The sequence below is a fragment of the Phycodurus eques genome, chromosome 7 (genome assembly GCF_024500275.1).
Source record: "Phycodurus eques isolate BA_2022a chromosome 7, UOR_Pequ_1.1, whole genome shotgun sequence".
In the NCBI taxonomy this organism is placed as follows: domain Eukaryota; kingdom Metazoa; phylum Chordata; class Actinopteri; order Syngnathiformes; family Syngnathidae; genus Phycodurus; species Phycodurus eques.
Genome location: NC_084531.1, coordinates 31,645,714 through 31,668,364, shown reverse-complemented (window position 1 = coordinate 31,668,364; position 22,651 = coordinate 31,645,714). Strand labels below are relative to the sequence as shown.

Here is a 22,651-nt window from a genome sequence, read left to right as displayed (position 1 = left end):
ACTCCACACAGGCGGGGCCGGGGATTGAACCCGGGTCCTCAGAACTGTGAGGCGGACGCTCTAACCAGTCATCCACTGTGCCGCTATATTCAACATGGGAAAGCATATTAAGCACACTTGATACTTACATGTTTATGATTCAATTTTAAATAAGAAAAAAGTATGGAAAGAGGCTTTTATTCTGAAAGTCGTAACATGTTGCTTAGCAACCTGTGAAAGTGACGCCTTTGTCGTTTCTTCCCACAATCCTCGGCAACATGCTTCTTCAGCCACACCGATTTTTGCGTGTGTGTGTGTGTGTGTGTGTGTGTGTGTGTGTGTGTGTCAGTGTTGCAGGTGCAATTTTTGGAGCTCCTCCAGCAGCTGATCCTCCTTCTGCATCTTCTCCAGCTGAAACAAACAACAACAACAACAACAGGAAGTCACAACAACACTCCACAGGAAGTCCCATTTCCTCCGTTTTTTTATTGGCTGTGCCTTGCTCAAATGGCACAGAAGGTTTTGTTTGCTGATGGACCCATCACAGCTTTTGCCATACGCAAATACGTCATGTGATGTCATGGTGGAAAGGCCTCTTTGGTTTTGGTACTTTGTTGTTTTTACGACAGCATTCATATCAGTATTTATGTGGGAATTCCCCTGCTGTGTCAATGAAGTTTCCCTCACAGGATGAATAGATTATCTATCGCTGTGATGAGCTGACCTGGTTCTTCTGCAGAACTTTTCCCGTCGCTTGTTGCTCCTTCAGCTCCTCGATCGCTTTCAACTTCTGCAACAGCAAACGAGCACAAACACGTTAGAAACAAGCACAAAACAACGCAAAAGGTTGAAACGAGGCCACCAGACTCGAAGAGTCTGGTGGCCTCGTTTCAACCGGTGCAGGTCACCACGACCTGGATGACCGACATTCTACACAGACAAGAAATAAACATGTTACAAACATGTGACACAGTCAAGGCTTCTTTATACTCATGGCTATCGAGCGCGCAGTTTGCCTTTATACTCGAGCGCAACCTACGCGCGCAGTTTTGAAAATGTACTGCAGTTCCCCTCCAAGTCGCTACAGCTGGTTTGGCTAGAACACCACAGGGTGGAATTTCCTCTGAATTTTTGGGCCATTTCCGGTAGCCGTTTTTAATGTTCTTCCGTAACAAGGAACAAAGCAACAATAATGGCATGGAACAGTGTCTGCTAGAACAAATGTACCTAGATGACCAGATGATACGATTAATTATGCTGCAAAATCGATCAAGAAGACGGCGGTGTTATGTGGAACCAATGGGAAGGCTGAGTACGTCATCACAGCATGTGACTAAAACGGACCAATCACGAGAGATGATCTCCGCGGCATTCTACGCGCAGCAACTTTTGCAGTACGCGCGATAAGGGATGCAGAGGCGCCGTGCGATCCAATGCGTCGGTCATGTGATGCAATGCTGGCGTTGTCGGCCGCGCGAGTATAGAGAGGCCTTCACACCCCATCATGTGACGTTTGTCAGGACGTGACTGTGTGGTCACATGACTTCCTGTTGACCTTCTTGACGTTCTTGATCTTCTTGTCCATCTCGAGGTCGCCGCAGGTGTCCGTCAATTGGCTGTTCGTGACGGGGGCGGGTTCAGAGGGCAGCTGGGCCTCGGGCTTGCTCTCCTACGGAAGACAACGCAAACGATAACGATAACATCAAAACATCGCATGGACAAAATCTTGCTAACAAACTTGTTGCTATGGTAAGATTCAAATCTGATGTAAAAAAACAAAATCTATTTTTTCCTATAGTAACATGTATAGCAACAATGTAATCTGATTTAACACGGAAAAAAATGTGGCTATAGGAATGTGATGAAAAGAGCTTGTTGCTATGGTAATACCAACACTGAGACTTAACACAACTATTGATAAGGACTGCGTGACTTATCACATCATGAACTTCATGACCTTTAAGACATGACCTTCATGACATCATGACCTTCATGTCTTAATGACATGACCTTCATGAGATCATGACCTTTGACTTCATAACATTCATGACATCATGATTTCATGACATCATGATTTAAGGACATCATAACGTTCATGTCTTCATGACATCATGAACTTTATGACATCATGACCTTCATGATTTCATAACCTTCATTACTTCATGACAACATGACCATGACATCATGACCTTCATGACATTGTGACCTGTTTGGCAGCTTTTCTCGCTTCTCGCTTCTTCTGATTCTTCAGCGCCGCTTTGGACAAATTCTTGTCGGACGGACGCGCGTTCTGAGGCGCCTCCTCCTCGTGCTGACACATACAAACACAATTTGTTATTGGTGGCATCAAGTACAAACAGGAACCTTTTTATCACAATAAGCTTGTCAAGAAGCCAAATCAAAACAATGTGCATGTCAGGCCAATGTCACTAAAGACATTTGGTCAGCGCATAGAGTCCCCTCCAAAAGCCAAAAGTATTGGAACAGCAAGGTCAATTCCTTTGTTTTTGTTGTATACTGAAGACATTTGGGTTTCCGATCAAAATATGAATATGAGACAAAAGTTCAGAATCCAAGCTTTTATTTCATGGTATTTACATTTCAATGTGCGAAACAACTCGGGACAGAGCACCTTTTGTTTGAAGCCACCCACTTTCAAGTGAGCAAATGTATTGGAACGTGACATGGGTGTTTCTAGTTGCTCAGGTGTTGCCTTTTAGATTGATTGCTTCAACATTACATAGTGCTTGTATTTGGCTTTGGGTTTCACCTGTGAAAACTGCATTTTCTGCTAAGCAAACATGATGACCTGAGAGCGCCGTCTATGGGAGAACAGCAAACCATTTTGAAGCTGAGAGAAGAGTGATTGCACAAACATTGGGCGTAGTCAATACAACAATTTGGAATGTCCTGAAAAAGAAAAACTACTGGTGTACAGAACAACCGACATCGAACAGGTCAGCCATGGCTATCAACAGCAGTTGATGACAGAAACATTGCGAGAGCTGTGAAGAAACGCCCAAAGACAACAGTCAGTGACATCACTGCCAACCTCCACAGGGCAGGGGTAAATGTATCACAATCCACTGTCGAAGAAGACTTCGAGAGAAGCAATATACAGGCCATACCATCCATCCATCCATATATCTATTTTCTACCGCTTATCCGAGGTCGGGTCACAGGAGCAGTAGCTTTAGCAGGGACGCCGAGACTTCCCTCTCCCCAGCCACTTCATCCAGCTCTTCCAGTTGGATCCCGAGGCGTTCCCAGGCCAGCCGAGAGACTTAGTCATCCCAGCGTGTCCTGGGTCGTCCCCGGGGTCTCCTTCCGGTGGGACGTGCCCGGAACACCTCACCGGGCAGGCGTCCGGAGGCATCCGAATCAGATGCCGCAGTCACCTCATCTGGCTCCTCTCAATGTGGAGGAGCAGCGGCTCTACTCTGACCCCCTCCTGGATGACCGAGATTCTCACCCTCTCTCTAAGGGAGAGCCCAGACACCCTGTGGAGGAAACTCGTTTGGCCCGCTTGTATCCGGGATCTCGTTCTTTCGGTCACGACCCACAGCTCGTGACCATAGGTGAGGGTAGGAACGTCCGACCGGTAAATTGAGAGCTTCGCTTTTCGGCTTAGCTCCTTCTTTACCACAACGTACCGATACAAAGTCCGCATCACTGCGGAGGCTGCACCGATCCGCCTGTCAATCTCCCATTCCATTCTTCCCTCAGAAGGAGAATCGGTGACAAAGGGCACCCTTGGCGGAGTCCAACCCTCACCGGAAACGAGTCCGACTTACCGCCGGCAATGCAGACCAAACTCTGACCAAACTCTAACAGCCCGTATCAGGGGGTTCGGTACCCCATACTCCCGAAGCACCCCCCACAGGACTCCTCGAGGGACAGGGTCGAACGCCTTCTCCAAGTCCACAAAACACATGTAGACTGGTGGTCTTCCTCAAAGCCGTCCGGAGATGTTTCTCCATGGCTTCACCGAAATCCTCCCATGCCCGTGTTTTTGCTTCAGCGACCACCAAAGCTGCATTACACTTGGCCAGCCGGTACCCATCAACTGCCTCAGGAGTCCCACAGGCCACAAAGGCCCGATAGGACTCCTTCTTCAGCTTGACGGCATCCCTCACCGTTGGTGTCCACCAATGGGTTCGGGGATTGCCGCCACAACAGGCACCAACCACCTTACGGCCACAGCGCCGGTCGGCCGCCTCAGCAATGGAGGCGCGGAACACGGTCCACTCGGACTCGATGTCCCTCACTGCCCCCGGAACATGAGCAAAGTTCTGTCGGAGGTGATACTCCTTCTGACAGGGGATTCTGCCAGACGTTCCCAGCAGACCCTCACAATACGTTTGGGCCTGCCACGTCGGACCGGCATCTTCCCCCACCATCGGAGCCAACTCACCAACAGGTGGTGATCAGTTGACAGCTCTGCTCCTCTCCCTCCTAACCCTAACTCTGGAGGAGAGCTTCGTCACTCAACAAGACAATGACCCAAAACACACTGCCAACACAACAAAGGACTTCATTAAGGGGGAAAAGTGGAAGGTCTTAGACTGACCAAGTCAATCACCGGACCTTAACCCAACAGTGCATGCATTTTACCTCCTGAAGGGGAGACTGAAGGGAGAAACCCCCAGAAACAAACAAGGACTGAAAGAGGCTGCAGTGAAGGCCTGGAAAAGCATTTCAAATGAAAAATGCAACAGTCTGATGAAGTCAGTGGGTTGCAAACTTGATGCATCTTATTGCAAGTAAGGGTTGTGCCAAATACTAAATGTTATTCACTTTAAGTTCATTTCATGTCTGTTCCGATACTTTCGCTCACTTGAAAAGTGGGTGGCTTCAAACAAAAGGTGCTCTGTCCTTCGTTGTTTAACACATCTTGATGAAAATACCATAAAATAAAAGCTGGAACTCTGAACTTTTGTCTCATATTCTTTGGATCTGAAACCCAAATGCCTTCCGTATACAACAAAAAGAAAGGAATTGACCTTGCCGTTCAAATACTTTTGGAGGGGACTATTTGTTCTAAAGTCATGTGACCTGTTTGTTATCATACACTTAACACACTTTTCAAACGTTCACTTTTAAGCACACTGACACACGCAAACTAAAGGTCGCTGTCTCTCACACACACGCATGTGCACACAGACACACAAACACCACAGGTGCACCTCAATAAATTAGAATATGGTAGAAAAGTTCATTTATTTCAATGGTTTAATTAAAAGTAAAACTCATATACAGATTCAGTAAACAAAACTTTCCAGAAGGCCAACTCCTACCAAGTTTCTATAAAATGATTAAATTTTTTTGAGATGGTGAATTTGGGGTTTTGATTGGGACAAAAACGTGAACCTCTAAGCTACAGTCTCTCCAAGAGCTAATCAGAGTCAGGAGTCCAATCAATGGGACAAGATTGGAGGTGGAGGTGTGGCTTAAAGCTGCTCTGGTCAGTCGGAAACTCACACCACTATAGAATTGTCTCCTGTCAAGATGCATTGCCTGATGTGGCTCACTCAAAAGACCTCTGAGAAGACCTAAGAATGGTTGACTTGTATAAAGCTGCAAAAGGTTATCTAAATGTTCATCAGTCCACTGTTACACAAAATTGTCTAGAAATGGAGAAAGTTCACAACTGTTGCTTCTCTTCCAAGGAATGGACATCCTGTAAAGACGTCCGCAAAAGCACAGCACAGAATGCTCAATGAGGTGACAAAGAACCCAAGTGTCAGCTGAAAAGCCTTACAGAAATCTCTGGCAGATGCAAACATCTCTGTTGTCAAATCTCCCATACGTCAAACATAAAACAAGAATGGGGTTCACGGGAGACCACCAAGGAGAAAGCCGTTGCTGTCCAAAAAAATATGTTGCACAAATTTGCTAATGGGCACTTGGATGTTTCACAGCACTACTGGAAAAATATTCAGTGGACAGATGAAACCAAAGTTGAATTGTTTGGGAGGAACACAGAACACCATGTCTGGAGGAGAAACAGCACAGCACATCAACATCAAAAACGTATCCCTTCTGTGAAGCATGGTGAAGGGAGCATCACGGTATGGGCATGCTTTGTTAACTCGACCTGGACAGCTTGCATCCATTTATTGCTATCCAGGCTCATATCATGAATTACCCGTATTTCAATACATTTTTCAAAGAAATGTTCTTCTTTGCGTGCATGCGCCAAAGTCTGCGTCGCTTCCTCCACATTTCTACTCTAGTTGGCATATTAGCAAAGAACAAAGACGGTGATCCACGCAAATCGATGCTCCAAGATATGGTGCAACATTTTACCAGTACTCTTGAGAATAGTACAGTCTTCCCAGGTAGGAGCTTCTCCTTGGATTTCCTCCATATTCTCACTTTAGCGTCATTGATATCAAACTGCTTTCTTGTTAAAAGCAGCAGAGTAACTTGCACTTCCTCAGCATAAAATATGCAGTACAAGTCTGCCTTAGTCACCGTATGTAATAAATCCACTGAATTACCGGAATGATCACGAAACAAAAGTTTTTTAACGAAAGTTCTAGTTGTTCCTTTGTTTCCCAATGTTTAGCTCGATGCTGAGGGGAAATGTTTTAATATCGATTTGATTAAAATAAAATATAACTGCATTATGGTTTCACTCCCGTCCATTCCTGGTGATTTTGCTGTCATACTTCACGCTCCCGCCCAATCGCGTGACTGATAGTGAAATTCACTCCCAACCCGCGGGAACTACGGAACCTGTTGGGAATCCCCCCAAAATGTCGGCCTCTGGTTGGAACGTGCCGAACGCGCAGTCTCAACGTAGAGATAGGGATTGAATTTCTGATCGCACCCTCGTCGGGCACCCAAATGTTTCTGTACTGTATATACTTTTGAAACAGACAGTACATATATTGGAATGAAAGCACGCCTTCATCACAACCCCTTGGTACCCATCAAAGTTTATACAATGTGAACGGGATTTATAGACTTTTCAGAATTTTTTGGGAGAAAAACTTGCATATTATACGCGAGAAATTATGGTGTTTGTGTGGGGTATATAAGCAAACTGTTTATTCTTGTGATTTAGATGAAGATCAGAACACCTTTTAGGACCAATTTATGCAGAAATTCCAGAGGGTTCACATACCTTTTCCTCCAGTGTATGCACAAACAACCTCACAGTCGCTCACACAACGATCTCACCAGCTTGGAAGTGGGCGCGGCCGGCAGGTGCCTGAGCGCGGGCGGTCTGTAGGCCGGGGCGGGCGCGTCCGCCCGGGTGGCCGCCGTCTGGTAGCGGACCGGTCTCTCGGGGAAGGTTCCGTCCGGGAAGGACTGCCAGCGGACGTCCCACAGCTCACTCCCGGCAGGCGTCTGGTGCGCGTGCGCCACGGCGCCCGTGTAGTGACACACCTTGAAGCCGTTGCCCACACGCAGGCGAGGCGAGCACGTCGCCGTGACCATGTGCTCGCCGTCGGGACACCAACTGAACTGAGTGGCGTCAGGAGCCTGACATTTGGACACCTGCACGCAACACACACATGCAGTATCTTTGTGTTTTTGTGCGATTGTGTTACGGCTCCAGTCGTATTTGGATTGTCAACAAAGTGATGCATCGTCTGCTGTGAGAATCTGTGTGCCCCGGGTGCGACATGAACCTTTTTCAATTGGTGGAGACCCTGAGCAAGGTTGTAGTGGCCTTGTCAGAACCTGTATCGGCCCCGTACATGCATGATACCGCACGTACGTTAACCTTTAGTGATTATTTCACGATTACCATCTTTATAGTGTATAATTTAATCCCCTTTAAGAAATTATTAGTACAACTGCATTCATGACTGTGACTCTGTACTGACCTCACTAAAATCAAGGCATTGCAATAATGCTTCAGAGATTTAAAAAAAATTCTACAATTATTAAAATATTGTGCCTTGACATTGTGTACACCATGTATAGTGGAGTAACGATGAATTCATTATATCGATTTCTATTCCTACGATTCAAGTGGGTCAATCTGTGCTCAGCAAGTTAGCCTTCCGGATGTAAATATATTGATTTTAATAGTTTCAAAAGGTAATCAATCGCATCGATAGTAGGAAATAACACTGGATTTAAGCACAGCAGGCTTTATGCGGAGGTGCTTATGTTTTATTTCCAAGAAAAAAACGCTTGTAACTCCTTTTTACTTTGCTTGATTTTTCAGTTAGCACACGGCAGTTAGCACTGTCAAGGCTACGTTTTTTTTTCCTTTTCTACGCCCCACATCTAGTCACTCCTTTTTGTAGTGCCCCTAGTGGTTGGACGAGACACCACAGGATGTGTACGTGTTTTTTTTAAGCACTTTTAAAGTTTAAGATCTGTCTGTTAAGATGGCAGATGAGGGGGAAGCTGGACGCTGCTCCAGCCTCATGTTTGTACCACAAAGCTCAATTATTTAGCTCTCTATGTTTTAATAACACTATTCCTAAAAGATTTTCCTCGTGAGAGCTTCGTTTCTAGCAATTTGGGTCTAGCTCGGGACTCCCCAAAACATGCAGGGTAGGTTAATTGGGGACTCTAAATTGCCCGTAGGTGTGAATGTGACTGCGAATGGCTGATTGTTTATATGTGCCCTGTGATTGGCTGACGACCAGTACAGGGTGTACCCCGCCTCTCGCCGAAGATAGCTGGGATAGGCTCCAGCACGCCCGTGACCCTAGCGAGGATAAGCGGAACAGAGGAAGAATGAATGAATTTGCTAATAAATTCTTTAAAAATAAGACGTGATTTTTTTTTGTTTTCATTTTGTCTGTTATAGGTGAGGTATACCCATGATGAAAATTACAGACACCTCTCATCTTTTTAAGTGGGAGAACAATTTGTGCCTAACTAAATATTTGTTTGCCCCACTGTATGTACAGCACGTTGGTACAGCTGCACTTGTTTTTTAAAAGTGCGATAGAAATAAAGCTAATGCCTCTTGCGTGTGTACATGTGTTTGTCTTTAAGTGTGTGTTTGCGAATGTGTGTGTTCTTGCGGCGTAGCCAACCTGTTTGTACTTCTTAGCGTCCCAAACTTCCATCTGACCTCGAAGATTCCCAAATCCGGCCAGGACAAGGATGTGACCCTGTGGACTGGACCCGCCCCCCGCCAGACTCTCATTTGGGGGGGTGGAGAAAGAGATGACAGGGTAGACGCAGTGGCGTGTCCTCACCTGTAGTAGGCGGCATTGCGAGGTCCGGTCCCGAAGTCGAAGACGGCGTCGCACTTGAAGTTAAAGATGGTGGCCTTGGCTGGCATGAAGCCGTAAACCACGCAGAACTCGCTGGAGTTTGGACTCCAGGCCACGTCGTAGATGGGACCGTTTTTGGCTGGCGGGAGAACCACGTGCCGAGTCACCAACTCAGCTTCAGAAAAGAAGATCGACCCACGTGCCACTCATACCCCACCATTATCACAATCGTGGAGTATTGCTGCATTTTTTGCACCCAATCAGATGTGACCGTCACCAATTCTCACATTGGGACGGACGAGAAACAGGAAAGATGAGTTTGCTTTGGGGCCATCTTCAATCAGGACCTTTCATCATCTTGACACGGTTACCACCGCTATCAACATTAGCTTCTCCTCCACTATCACTGCACACTTTTGAGGCATTTGACCTTTGAGACAATTGACTTTTGAGGTGTTTGACCTTTGAAGCATTTGACTTTTGAGGTATTTAACTTTTGAGGTGTTTGACCTCGGACCGTTTGATTACTGGGGTGTTTGAGATTTGGTGTGTTGGACTTTTGAGGTGTTGTACTTGAATTATTTGACATTTGAGGCATTTTGACTTTTTAACAGTTGAATTTGGAATGATTTAACCTTTGAGGTTTTTGAGTTCTGGGGAATTGGACTTCGGATGTCTTTATGTCTCCAAAGTGTTCTCCGTCAATTGACTGACTCTCTGTTGTCATACTCGAGCGGCTCCAACTGCCGGAGACAAATTCCTTGTGTTTTTTGGACATACTTGGCAAATAAAGATGATTCTGATTGTGGAAGCGTTTGACTTTTGCGTTGTTTAACCTTTGACTTATTGCACATTTGACGTGTTTGACTTTTGGGATTTTTGGCTTTTGAGTTGTTTGACTTGTGAAACTGAGGTGTTAAGACTTGAATTGTGACATTTTTTTTATTTTTTACTTTTGAGGTGTTTGAGTTTTGGGGTGTTTGACATTTGAGGTGTTCAACCTTTGAACAATTGTAGAATTATTTAACTTTTATGGTGTTTAAATTGTGTGGTGTTGGACTTTGGAAGCGTTTGACTTTTGGTTTAACTAACTGATAGGCTGTGGCTCAGTAGGTAGAGCAGGTCGTCCAGTGACCGAAGGGTAACCGGTTCGAATCCCGGCTACGGCCGTCTGCATGTCGAAGTGTCCTTGGGCAAGACACTGAACCGTAATTTGCTCCCAGTGGGCCTTGCAGCGCCTTGCACGGCAGCAGTCGCCCATTGGTGTATGAATGTGTGTGTGAGTGGGTGAATGTGAGGCTTTGTAAAGCGCTTTGGGCACTGTGATGGTGTAGATAAACTGCTATAGAAGTGCAGCCCATTTACCATTTAACAATTTATTTCAGATTTAAGGTGTTTGACTTTTGAATTGTTTGATTTTTTTAATCATTTGTCTTTTGAGGTTCTTGACTTTTGAATGATGTAACATTGGAGGTGTTTGGCTTTTGAATATTTGGATTTTTTAATTATTTGACTTTTGAGACATTTCACTTTCGAATTGGTTGATTTTTCAATGACTGTCTTTTGAGGCGTTTTACTTTTGATCTGTTTGACAGCCGTTAACGTCCACCACTGCCTCGAGCAGAGCTTTCTCTGCAAATCATTGCATTGGCTGCCCGTGTGTTTCAGGATCAATTTGAAGTTTCTTTTGCTGGTTTTTAAGTGTCTTAATGGTCTTGGGCCTTCTTATCTCTCAGAGTCGGTTTAACCCTATGAATCCTCGTCGGTCCTGACTTCCTCCGGTTCTGGGCTTTTAGTTAAGTTATTATTCAGTTGTTTTCCTTCCACCGGAATGAGAATGCAGTGCTGCGTTTTGACTGCCGCTTCTTCCTCTAGAAAGTTTTTTTTAAGTTTCAAATGGCTTGCTTTAACCAGGATCCATCGCCGTGCCCTGGCCAAAGGTAGAAACCAGGTGGGTTGACACCAGTCTCGGTGGCGTGGATCCTCGCTGGCTGGGTCCACCTGCCTCCTTTCCAGCTAGCTAGCTGGCTGTCTGGCGCAGCTCTTGTCATCTGCCACGCTGCGGTGGATCCTGCTCAACTTTCTCCCATTCATCCTGCTGCGGTCTCCGTCCACCTCCAGCGATGGCTCCTTTCCAGCTTCGGTTGCGGTGCTGCCACGAACATCCATGCGGCTCCTCGGGCTCAGCTATCAGAAGCCTCTTTCCATAGAGATCGTGGTCTCGGCGGAGGGCTACGGATTTCCGTCCCCAATGCGGCGAACGAGGCTCCCGCCGGGGACTATGTGCAGCTCTGCAGCAGTGGACGGCGTCCCGTCTCTGTGGCTGAACGAGGCTAGGACCGTCCTCCCACAATACATGCTCAACCCAGTTTTGTTTTTTATTTGTAAAATGTCCTTGGGTGTCATGAAAGCCACTATATAAATTCAAAATTATTATTATTATTATTCCTAAAGTCAGGACGCGCACACGGTGAGGCATCATTCCAGTTTCATAGCCCCAGTCTGAGGGATATGTTCGTTTTTAAGAACAGGCTCAAGACCCACCTTTTTAATTTTGCCTTTAATTCCGATTTTATTTAACTTTCCACTTACCTTTAAACCGTTTTGTTTCCTTTTTAACTTTCATATTTATCTTATCATTTACTGTATTTTATCTTTATGCTATTTTTATAGTTTTGGTTGCATTTTATATAAATTTTCATGAAACTTTGGCTTTTATATACATATATCTTTGATTATCTTTCAGCGTTTCCTCAGAGGGAGCCCTGTGCTGGGATGGACCTTGGTCGTGGTCCTCAGTCGCCATACGTGTCTCCTCTTACGCAACCGCACTGGGGCTCCTCGCGTGTCGGGGTCTTGCGACCGCGGTCTGCTGTCTGCTCTTGGTGCAGACGCCGTTTCCTCACCTGGATTCTCTGTGCCCTGCCATATGTTGTTACATTATTACGTTATTATTATTTTTATCTGTCTGTGTATTTGAGTGGCAGTGGAAATTGATTTGAACTATGTAAAGCACTTTGAGTTGCGAAAAGTGCTCTATAAAAAGTTTGATTTGATCATCTTGAAGTTTAGCAGCATGCTTCCTTCAACGTCCAGCCCACAAGGAGCCTGACGTATTATTATCGCGACGTCATCGCGCTGATTCCAATTCTGATGATTGTGTCGATTCTGAATGTGCCGATTCTCACGCAGCTGCACGAGCGCCGTCTCTCCGCCGACGTGGAGGTAGTGCAGCGTCTGCTCTCCGTAGTACGACGCTCCGCTCTTGTCCACCTCGGTGCTCGCCGTCACCAGCACGGCCGACGCTGCCACGAAAACAACGCACATCAGACGTGCCACTGTCCGCGGTGGGAGGAAGTGACATCGCGAGGAAGTCTCAAGCGTAAAACGTTTCAAGCAATTCCCGAGTTAGACAATTTTGCTCTGTCACATCTGCACATTAGCCACTTGGCACTCACCATTTGTACTTTTCCTAGGTGTTTACACAACACTGCAAAAACACAAATCTGACCTTCTGAATTTATCTTATTTCTAGTAAAAACATCTTACTATACGTATTGTAAGAGAATTTTGACTTTTTCAAAATTTTCAGCAAGACAAAAAAACTTGAAGATCTTATTTTAAGTCATGTCAATTCATTCTAGTTCCATTGCCAGATTGTGTCACTTACTTTAGAGACAAAATGTCTTGGTTTAAGTGACAAAATCTGCCAATGAAACTAGCAGTAGCAGTAATCTGGGTCTTTCGTTGTGACGCACAAGCCCATGACGTACCCGAAAGGTTTCAGCATTTCACCCAAAATGCTGAAGAGGAATGCGATGCGGAACCTGCGAGACAAATTGAGCCCTTGGTGGCAGCACGACAAGTAATACACGAGCATCTAAAAAGGAAGCATGTTGCGGCTGAATTCCATTTGTGATGAAGAACTGCCATTTCGGTAAGCTATTTGGCTAGCTAGCTGCGATTATTAGCGTAAACGACGGAGAACTACTTGCTTAAAGCTGTAAACGCTAACATTAGGGTAACAATGACGATTTTATTAGCATTAGCACACAGGTTATGTGTTTGATGTAACATAACCACATATAGCAGCTGAAATAAGTATTTAACATGTCACCATTTTTCTCACAAAATACACTTCCAAAGGTGCTACTGACCTGAAAATTTCACCAGATGTTGGAAACAACCCAAGTAATCCATACATATAAAGTAAGTAGAACAAAAAAGCTCAGAAATTAAGTTGTGTGTAAAAATGTGAAATGACACAGGGAAAAAGTATTGCTTGTTATTTTAGTTTCCTAAAGCTCTTAAAGTAGCTGCCATTAAGCATCTTCTGAAAAATAGAAAGCTGTACGCTTCCATGTTCGCAAGCTATAGACCGATCTCAAAGCTCCCTTTCATTGCCAAGATTGTTGTGAAAGCTTTTTTTTAAATCAGCTCAGCAATTTCTTGAACTTAAATTGACTTTTTGACAAATTTCAATCAGGTTTTCGAACTCAGCACAGTGTTATAACCGCTCTTATCAAAGTGTCAAATGATATAACGTCGAATACTGACTCGGGAAAAGTGTCAATTCTGGTCTTGTTGGATCTCAGTGCGGCATTTCATACGGTAGATCATAATATACTGTTGAACAGGTTGGAAACGCGAGTAGGACTAAATGGAACAGTCCTTAAATGGTTCAGGTCCTACCTGGAGGAAATAAGTTATTTTGTAACCATTGGAAGTGTTCAATCTCATTGAATGGCAATGACCTATGGGGTCCCTCAAGGGTCAGTTCTTGGACCCCTCCTGTTCAACCTGTATATGCTATCGTTGTGTCAAATTCTTCAAAACTTTAATTGTGACTATCATAGCTGTGCAGATGACACACAGTTATATCTAGCAGTATCTCCAGATGACTACAGTACAATTGAGGTGTTGTGTCACTGTCTAAAAAAACTAACTGGATGAGCCAAAACTTTCTTCAGTTAAACCACCACAAAACTGAGATAATTGTTTTTGGCAATAAAGAAAAGAGGACTGCTGTTTGTAAATACTTGGAGTCAGTCTCTTTCAAAACCAAAGACTAAGTCCGAAACCTTGGTGTACTGACAGATTCCGACCTGACTTTCAACAGTCATATCAAATCAATTACTAGAACTGCCTTCTACCATCTGAAGAACATATCCAGAGTGAAGGATTGCATGTGTCAAGCAGACCAGGAGAAGCTCATCTATGCTTTTATCTCAAGTAGACTTGACTATTGTAACGGTCTTCTGACTGGACTCCCCAAAAGGAACATTAAACAGCTGCAGCTCATTCAGAATACGTCAGCTCAGGTTCTGACCAGAACAAAGAGGTCAGAGCATATTACTCCAATTCTAAAGTCTTTACACTGGCTTTATATCAGCTTTCAGCTTTATATATATTTTAAAGTTCTGCTACTGGTCAATAAATCACTAAATGGTTTGGGTCCTGAATACATGAAAGAAATGCTCATGGGATGTAAACCCAGTAGGGCTCTGGGATCGACAGACTCAGGTCAAATAGTGGAGCACAGAGTCCAAAACAAACATGGTGCAGCAGCATTTAGCTATTATGCTGCACACAAATGGTATAAGTTCCCAACAGAAGTGACGTCAGCCCAAAGTGTTAATGTTTTTAAGTCCAGGTTAAAAACTCTTCTTTTTTCTCATGCTTTTTAGAGCATTTCGCTTTTAAATTATATTTCTTGCACTGTACGCCGCTTTAATTTTCTTTTTTTTTCTCTTTGTTTTAAATGTTTATAAGCTGTTTTTTTCTTTGCTTAAACGCTTTTAATCATGTAAAACACATTGAATTACCTTGTGTATGAAATCCGCTAAATCAATACATTTGCTTTGCTTTGGACGTCATAATGCACACCACGTTTGGAAGAGAAATGGCACTGCACAGCAACCTAAAAACACCATACCAACAGTGAAGTTCGGAGTTGGGAACATGATGGTGTTGGACTCCCCAACAAAGTCATTACGCACATTCAACAACAACAAGCCGTGGTTCACTGCCAAACTTAAGCAGCTTCGCCAAGCTAAGGAGGACGCATATCAGAGCGGGGACAGGGCCCTGTATAATCGCACTAGAAACCTGCTGACTAAAAAAATTAACATTGCAAAGAGGAACTATGCGGCAAAGTTGGAAAAACAGTTTAGCGCTAACGACTCAGTCTAAATCAGTCTGGCATGCATTCCAATCGCTGACTAATTACAAGCGACGATCCCCCCAAGCTGAGAACAATAGTAGACTAGCCGACGACTTCCTTCTACTGCAGATTTGAAAAGGACACTTTCACACCCCACACCCACACATCCGCACCACCGACTACCATCAGACATGACCATCCACGAACAGGATGTGAGACGCATCTTCGAACAACAAACGATTAACAAGGCGGCAGGCCTAGACCATGTGTCCCCATCCTGCCTCAAAGTCTGCGCGTACCAGCTCGCTCCAGTCTTCAGAATCAGAATCATCCTTATTTGCCAAGTATATCCAAAAAAAACACACAAGGAATTTGTCTCCGGTAGTTGGAGCCGCTCGAGTACGACAACAGACGGTCAATTGACAGAGAACACTTCACACAGATCTTCAAAAGATCTCCGGAACTGTGCGAAGTACCATCCTGTTTCAAACGCTCCACCATCATCCCAGTCCCCAAGAAACCTACAATTTCGGGTCTGAATGACTACAGGCCTGTCGCCTTGAAATCTGTGGTCATGAAGTCCTTCGAACGCCTCGTGCTGGACCACCTCAATCAGAAGGAATTTGTCTCCGGTAGTTGGAGCTGCTCTAGTACGACAACAGACAGTCGATTGACAGTTAACACTTTTGAGACATAAAGACATTGACAAAAAAACAGTCACTGAGCAATAAAGGGTTAATAGTTATCTGGTAATGCCGGTACATATTTTTTCTTTTTTGTGACAATTGTGCAAAAGATTCAGAGTCCTCGAGCACTTAGAGCAGTTCGAATGACTAATATTGCAATAGTCCGGTGCAATGACCATTGTGCAAAGGGTGTCACGGGTCCCCTGCAGTTTGCCAACTGAGGAAACAGGTCTGCAGATGATGCAGTCAACATGGGACTGCACTTCATCCTAGAACACCTCGACAGCGCGGGGACCTACGCAAGGATCCTGTTCGTGGACTTCAGCTCAGCGTTCAACACCATCATCCCTGAACTCCTTTCCTCCAAGCTTCTCCAACTCAGCGTCTCGCCTGCCATCTGCCAGTGGATTTACAGCTTCCTGACAGGCAGGACACAGCAGGTGAGGCTGGAGGATGCCACCTCATCCACACGCAGCATCAGCACTGGGGCACCCCAAGGTTGTGTCCTCTCTCCGCTGCTCTTCTCTCTCTCTACACGAACGACTGCACCTCAATGCAACCGGCTGTCAAACTCACTGTCATCGGCCTCATCAAAGACTGTGACGAGTCTGTATATCGACAGGAAGTGGAGCGGCTGGAGCTGTAGTGTGGCTGACACCACCTGGAGCTGAACACGCTCAAGACTGTAGAGATGATCGTGGACTTCAGGAGGCCTCCTTCGCCACAGCTGCCCCTCACGCTGTCCAGCTGCCTTCTGTCAACCGTCGAGACCTTCAAGTTCCTGGGAATTATAGTCTGTCAGGACCTGAAGTACGAGTTCAACATCAACTCCATCCTCAAAAAGGCCCAGCAGAGGATGTACTTCCTGCAGCTTCTGAGGAAGTGACCCAATACTTCTTTTCCACCATAATTTGCTAATAAATTCTTTAAAAATCAGACAATGTGATTTTCTGGATTTTTTGTTCTCATTGTTCTCATAGGTGAGGTATATATATCTATGATGAAAATTACAGGCCTCTCTCATCTTTTTAAGTGGGAGAACTTTCACAATTGGTGGTGTCATGACCCATGCCCTGCAGTTTCCTCCTTAGTCCTTCTCTCTCTTCCAGCAATCAGCATCACCTGTGCCGCACACCTGTCTTCAAGCTGCTCTGATTACGACCTGTATTCAAAGCCTGTCAAGCCCAGCAAGCCCTTGCCTGAGAATAGACAATTGTCTGTGACTCACCAGCAGACTCTCGTACTTCCAGGTTTCTTGTGGTATGACCATAACTTTCCCACAACCCGCTACTGTACTTACCCGATTGCCTCGCCTCTCTGCCTGCTCCGGCCTCACCGCCAAGCCACTCCACCTGCTCACGTTCCCGCTCCATGCTCGCTTTCCTTGCCCTGCCGGTCCACATCCCGCCTTGGACATCCTTGCCCTGTGCCAACTTGCAATATCCATCCATCCATTTTACTCCGCTTATCGGAGGTCGGATCGCGGGGGCAGCAGCCTTAGCAGGGAAGCCCAGACTTCCCTCTCCCTAGCCACTTCCTCCAGCTCTTCCAAGGGGATCCCGAGGTGTTCCCAGGCCAGCCGAGAGACACGGTCTCTTCAGCCTGTCCTGGGTCAACCCCAGGGTCTCCTCCCGGTGGGACGTGCCCGGAACACCTCACCAGGGAGACATCCGGGAGGCATCCTAATCAGATGCACGAGCAACCTCATCTGGCTCCTCTCAATGTGGAGGAGCAGCGGCTCTACTCTGAGCCCCTCCCGGATGACTGAGATTCTCACCCTATCTCTAACGGAGAGCCCGGACACCCTGCGGAGGAAACTCATTTCGGTCGCTTGTATCCGGGTTCTTGTTCTCTCGGTCACGAACCACATTTTAACACGTGAAAAAATATGGAATTTACCAAATTTGGACATAGTTTTCAGCCCGACACCAGCGCTATGAGCCGATTAGTCGACTCATCGCAAAAATAATTTGTGACTAGTTGACTATCAAAAGAATAGTTTCTGGCAACCCTAATGCTCTACATAATACATTATAGAGTGCTATTTTTCCTTTGTAAAAAAAAATAATAATAATAATATTTTTAAATAATCAGCCAATTGCTAAATCTGCAAGTACCGAATGGCAAATGTGTGGGAAAACTGTACTCCAAGTCAAGTGGAGTCTTTGACAAGTTTTAGTCGAGCAAGTCCCAAATCCTAAAATTGACGACTCGAGTCTGACTGGAGTCAAGTCATGTGACTGGAGTCAGCCCCCCCACTCCTATCTTATATTGATGTGACAGCGCCCCCTAACCTTTTTTGTTCCACAGCATGTTGACACGGTCAGCCTTGAAGAAGCTCTTGGTGGCCAGAGCGGCACCGGGCCCTCCCAACTGCGGGTACTGGAACACTCGCACAAAGGACGGCGCCCCTTTGCTGCCCGGGACATACACGCACACCTGACACGCGAACAGAGACACGCACATGACCAATGAGGATGAGGCGGGGCCCGAGACCAGGCCAGCATTTCATTGGTCACCTTGCTGGGAAGACTTCCTGGTGAAAGCTCAAAGTTGGAAATTTTCTGCACGTGAAGCTTGTTGGCGATGGCGTCTGTGCATAAACACACATTAGCATAAGCGTGCCCGCTGGCAGGCTTAACATATGACTGGATACCGTTATTAGCATGCGTGAATAAAATATCAATATTAGCATGTGACTAATATTACACAGCAGTGCCTTAAGATACGAGTGACCCGACTTACAAGTTTTTGTTCTTCGTTTGGCCCATTTTTTGTTGACTTGCAAAAACCTGCGCTTTATGGTGGCTGGGCCTCAACTCAATTCACACAAGCAGAACTTCGTTCGTCAACAATTAACATAAAACAAAGACTATTACACATTGTGTATTTAAAACAAGAACATGACTCCCCCGCTAGGTTAATGTTAAACTCCATTGACCAGCTAACAATTAGCATCCCAATAAACGGATATATGAACAAGCAGCGGAGCAATGCATAAACAGACAATATAACAGTTCTCAGTCATGTATTCTTTATCCTCTGCTAAGAACAACTAATATTAGTGCCGTAATGAGGAGCTCTGGGAAGAACTGAGACCATCTGCATGTACCGCATCATGCTCATTTTATACTGCCCCAGGTGGCCAGGACAGCACACATAAAGAAGCAGCACAATGGCTATTGAACTGATGCAAAGTGTGACAAAAACTTTCATTCTTTTTAAATCTATTACATTGTGTCATTACTGGGCGGCACGGTGACCGACTGGTTAGAGCCTGTGTGGAGTTTGCATGCCCAAAAATAGCAGGGATAGGCTCCAGCACGCCCGCGACCCTCGTGAGGAGAAGCGGTACAGAAAATGGCTGGATGGATATGTCATTACTGTATTGTAATATAAATTAGAGCATTAAATAGTGCTATATTTTTCCATTCAAAACAAATGACAAAAGGTTTTGTCGTTTTTCTGGCAGGGGAGGCTGGAACGGAAGAAAGGGATTTCCATTCGTCTCAATGGGGAAGGTTTTTGGAGTTACAAGCGTGGACACGGAACAAGTTCAACTCGTATCTCAAGGCATCACTGGACAGTTTTTAGCATGTTTGCTAACAGGGCTCAAGTTACGTTTATCAGCATGTCAGCTATCTATTAGCATGTTGGTGTATTAAGTGCGTGCGTGCGTGCGTTGTTACTGAAGTTGTTGTCCTCAAAGAAGTGCAGCTCGTTGCTGACGATCCTCACGGCCACCTTCTCGTCTTGAGACCAGCTGGGACACCTGCACGACACGAACGCAGCTCGTCAAGCTCCCGCATGCTAAAACACGCTAACCCCGCGTACGGAACGAACCTGCGCAAAGCAGGCGGGAAGAGCGCCTCCCCCCACCCACCCACTCACCAGGCCTCCGCCTTCTTCTGGAACAAAGCTTTGAGCAAGCTGGCGCTGGGCAGCTCCCACAGCCGAAGGTTGGCGTCGCCCTGAGCCGCCTCAGCGCTCTCTGCCAACAAAAACGCCTTTTACAAATGACATCACCACCACCACTAGGGCCGTGTAGTACAGATTATTTTTTTTTATTTCACAAATACTCGCCAAATATAGCGACCAAATTGCTAAGTTGTCAACGCTGACTGTGTTTTGGTAAACTAGCGCTTCTCAGTTTGCAGCAATGTTGTAAGTATAAGCAGTGCACATCAGCAGAGATGTGCTTTGCAGTACAGAAGCTTATAATAAAAACATCCTGTGGCGGTCTTACTGGTGTACGGCTGCCACGTGACCAGGATGTTGGTGAGAGGCGAGAACCGCAGCAGCGTCGTCTTTGGCAGCGCCAACATGGCCACCGAGGAGCTGTCCGACGTCCGCACCACTGACACGCTGGCGGAACAGACACACATATGCACACATACACAGGCAAGTAAGCAGTGTGTCCAGGCATCTGGTTTTTCACCCAGTTTCCTCCTCTGGTGTACCCCACAGCCCAGTGCTGGGACCTGGACTATTTTTCCTCTTCACGTAAACGATCTTTGTTAACAAGCTGTCAAATGCTGCTCACGATTTCCGATAACGCGTTCTTTCATCCCCTTGTGCTGTGCAAACTAGGGACTTCTTGCAATCTGCGAAGCCAATTAGGGAAGACGGCATTTAGCTATGCTCGTCCTTCGGCCATAAATGAGCTACAAAAGGACCTCAAATTGCCAGGACTTATTACGCTCAGAGAATTAAAAACTATTGTAAAGACTGAAAGCAGGTCTCAAGGGCTGCGCAACCGTGTCTCTCATCTGAACCTGTTGTGAACGTTTTGTGAATGTTTGAACTAAACTTTGTAATGTTTTGCTACCTTGCTGGCCCAGATCGCTCTTCAAAAAGATGTTTTAAACTCAAAGATGCTCATCTTGTCAAATAAAGAAAATTGACTGGCTGACTGAGCCTGGAGAGACCCGGTCGGGATCAGTGTGGGCGTACCGACCCTTTACGAGGACATACTCACACGTGTCCATTGCACCACGCCAACAGTGAGCCGTCACGGCTGAACGTCAAGCACCGGCTCGAACCGCCATCCCTGGGTGTGACACACACACGCACGCAGTCAGAGGCCAGGTGATAACATCGCTGATGATGTCACCAATGATGTCACCTGGGGAAGGCGGCGTGCTCCTGGCAGGTAGGGGGACCGCAAAGCAGTGACGTCCTGTCCGACTCACACACTGAAACAAACACACCTACACTTTTACACACACTCGTATCCAGACATACACAACCTCACACGTATACAGACTCACAAACGCACACTCGCTCTCTCTCTCTCTCACACACACACACACACACACACACACACAGGCTGGCAACCGTTCAACTGTTTAATCAATATTTGCCCTATCTCGGACTGTGACTGTATATTTTTAGAATATGGGTTAAAAATTTATTTTGCATTAAAGTTTGTTGCAAAAACATTTTTTCGCAATGACTGGTTACTAACCAATTATTAGTTTGTTTGGTATTTTTTAATGATTAAATAAAACCCAATAACAATTGCACAATATGACGAGGGGCCGATGTTTTACGTTAGGTCCGACTACACGTCAGTTACACATTATTCGTACTACGGCTGCATAGAAAATTATTATCCCCCGAAAAAGGTTAAACTGAATATTTTTTCCCATAAATTATGATTCCGTTATTGGTTTGGTCCATAACAGCTGTCTGAAAATCAACAGAAATGTTGATGATTGTTTTCCAAAGCAGATGTTTGCTTATTAGGTCTTGGGGGGGGGTTAAAAAAATAAAAAGACAAAGATAATCAGTCTACAAACATAGAAGACAACAAAAAAAAAACTGAATATTTGCTGTCGAGAGGCTGAAATCAGAGCATTTGAACAATTTTAAGTTAAATAACAACCTGTAAATGATTACTCGATTAAAATAGTTGTGGATTCATTTGCTGATCAATTAGTTGTCGAGTAATCGATGAATTGTGACACATCTATTACCCGACCTATCACCAGTTTGTCTATATGCCCTTACTTTGTCTGGCGACCACTTTATTGTTTTTTGACAGACTCGAGCGTAATGAGGAGAAACGCTGCAGAAATGGATGACTCAAACTCTTGCGTACATGTGCGTTTGCACACTTTTTGTTCTGAAGTCACGTGGAGAGCACGCGTGAGGTTTAAAATGCAGCCGGACAGGAAAGACGCGAATGTTGTAAAACATTTTTTATTTGTAATTTTTTGGGTTATTAAAGGTGAACGCGACTGAAGAAGCAAAATAGGACGAAACACCAAACCTGCTAAGAGCGGCACTGGCGGCGCCATGTTCACGTGCCGGAAGCAGAGCATTCAGACCGGACATACGTCATCATTGAGGTGTGTCGCTCATTGCCACGTCAGCGTGGAGCTTGGTACACGTATCTATTTGGGTTATATTTTAAGATCTAAAGTTGGATAGTGCGTGCCAGTTGAATATATTTATAACTTTTTTTCATAAATACCCATGTTCACTAACTTTAATTGACTTCATTTTGAAACTTTCTTTGACTTTATTAGATTAAACGAGACTCCGGTTTCCGCCCACATTTAAAAAAAAACATGCATCGTAGGTTAATTGAACTCTAGCTGGGAGAAAGTCACTTTTACAAA

At 45.3% G+C, this 22,651-nt stretch overlaps 1 protein-coding gene across 1 annotated transcript; it reads right to left on the bottom strand.

The window, feature by feature from the left end:
- Positions 1-147: 147 nt before the first annotated feature.
- eif2a (eukaryotic translation initiation factor 2A) lies at positions 148-22,346 on the bottom strand. The gene is made up of 16 exons (XM_061682657.1): positions 22,300-22,346; positions 21,151-21,220; positions 21,004-21,075; positions 20,272-20,390; positions 19,917-20,016; positions 19,715-19,797; positions 18,545-18,618; positions 18,320-18,464; positions 12,365-12,481; positions 9,159-9,315; positions 8,994-9,078; positions 7,168-7,488; positions 2,186-2,290; positions 1,535-1,648; positions 704-769; positions 148-390 (listed from the first exon to the last, which is right to left on the bottom strand). Exons 1-16 carry the CDS (start codon positions 22,325-22,327, stop codon positions 325-327), a joined length of 1,722 nt encoding a protein of 573 aa, XP_061538641.1. The 5' UTR covers positions 22,328-22,346; the 3' UTR covers positions 148-324.
- Between the last annotated feature and the right edge of the window lie 305 nt (positions 22,347-22,651).

Excerpts from the sequence above, each read along its gene's own strand:
- eif2a (XM_061682657.1), bottom strand. The coding sequence starts at position 22,327 with ATGGCGCCGCCAGTGCCGCTCTTAGCAG. Across the intron at positions 18,465-18,544 it reads CAGGAAGTCTTCCCAGCAAG|GTGTGCGTGTATGTCCCGGG; the intron begins GTGACCAATGAA and ends TTCGCGTGTCAG. Across the intron at positions 1,649-2,185 it reads CGAGAAAAGCTGCCAAACAG|GAGAGCAAGCCCGAGGCCCA; the intron begins GTCACAATGTCA and ends TGTCTTCCGTAG.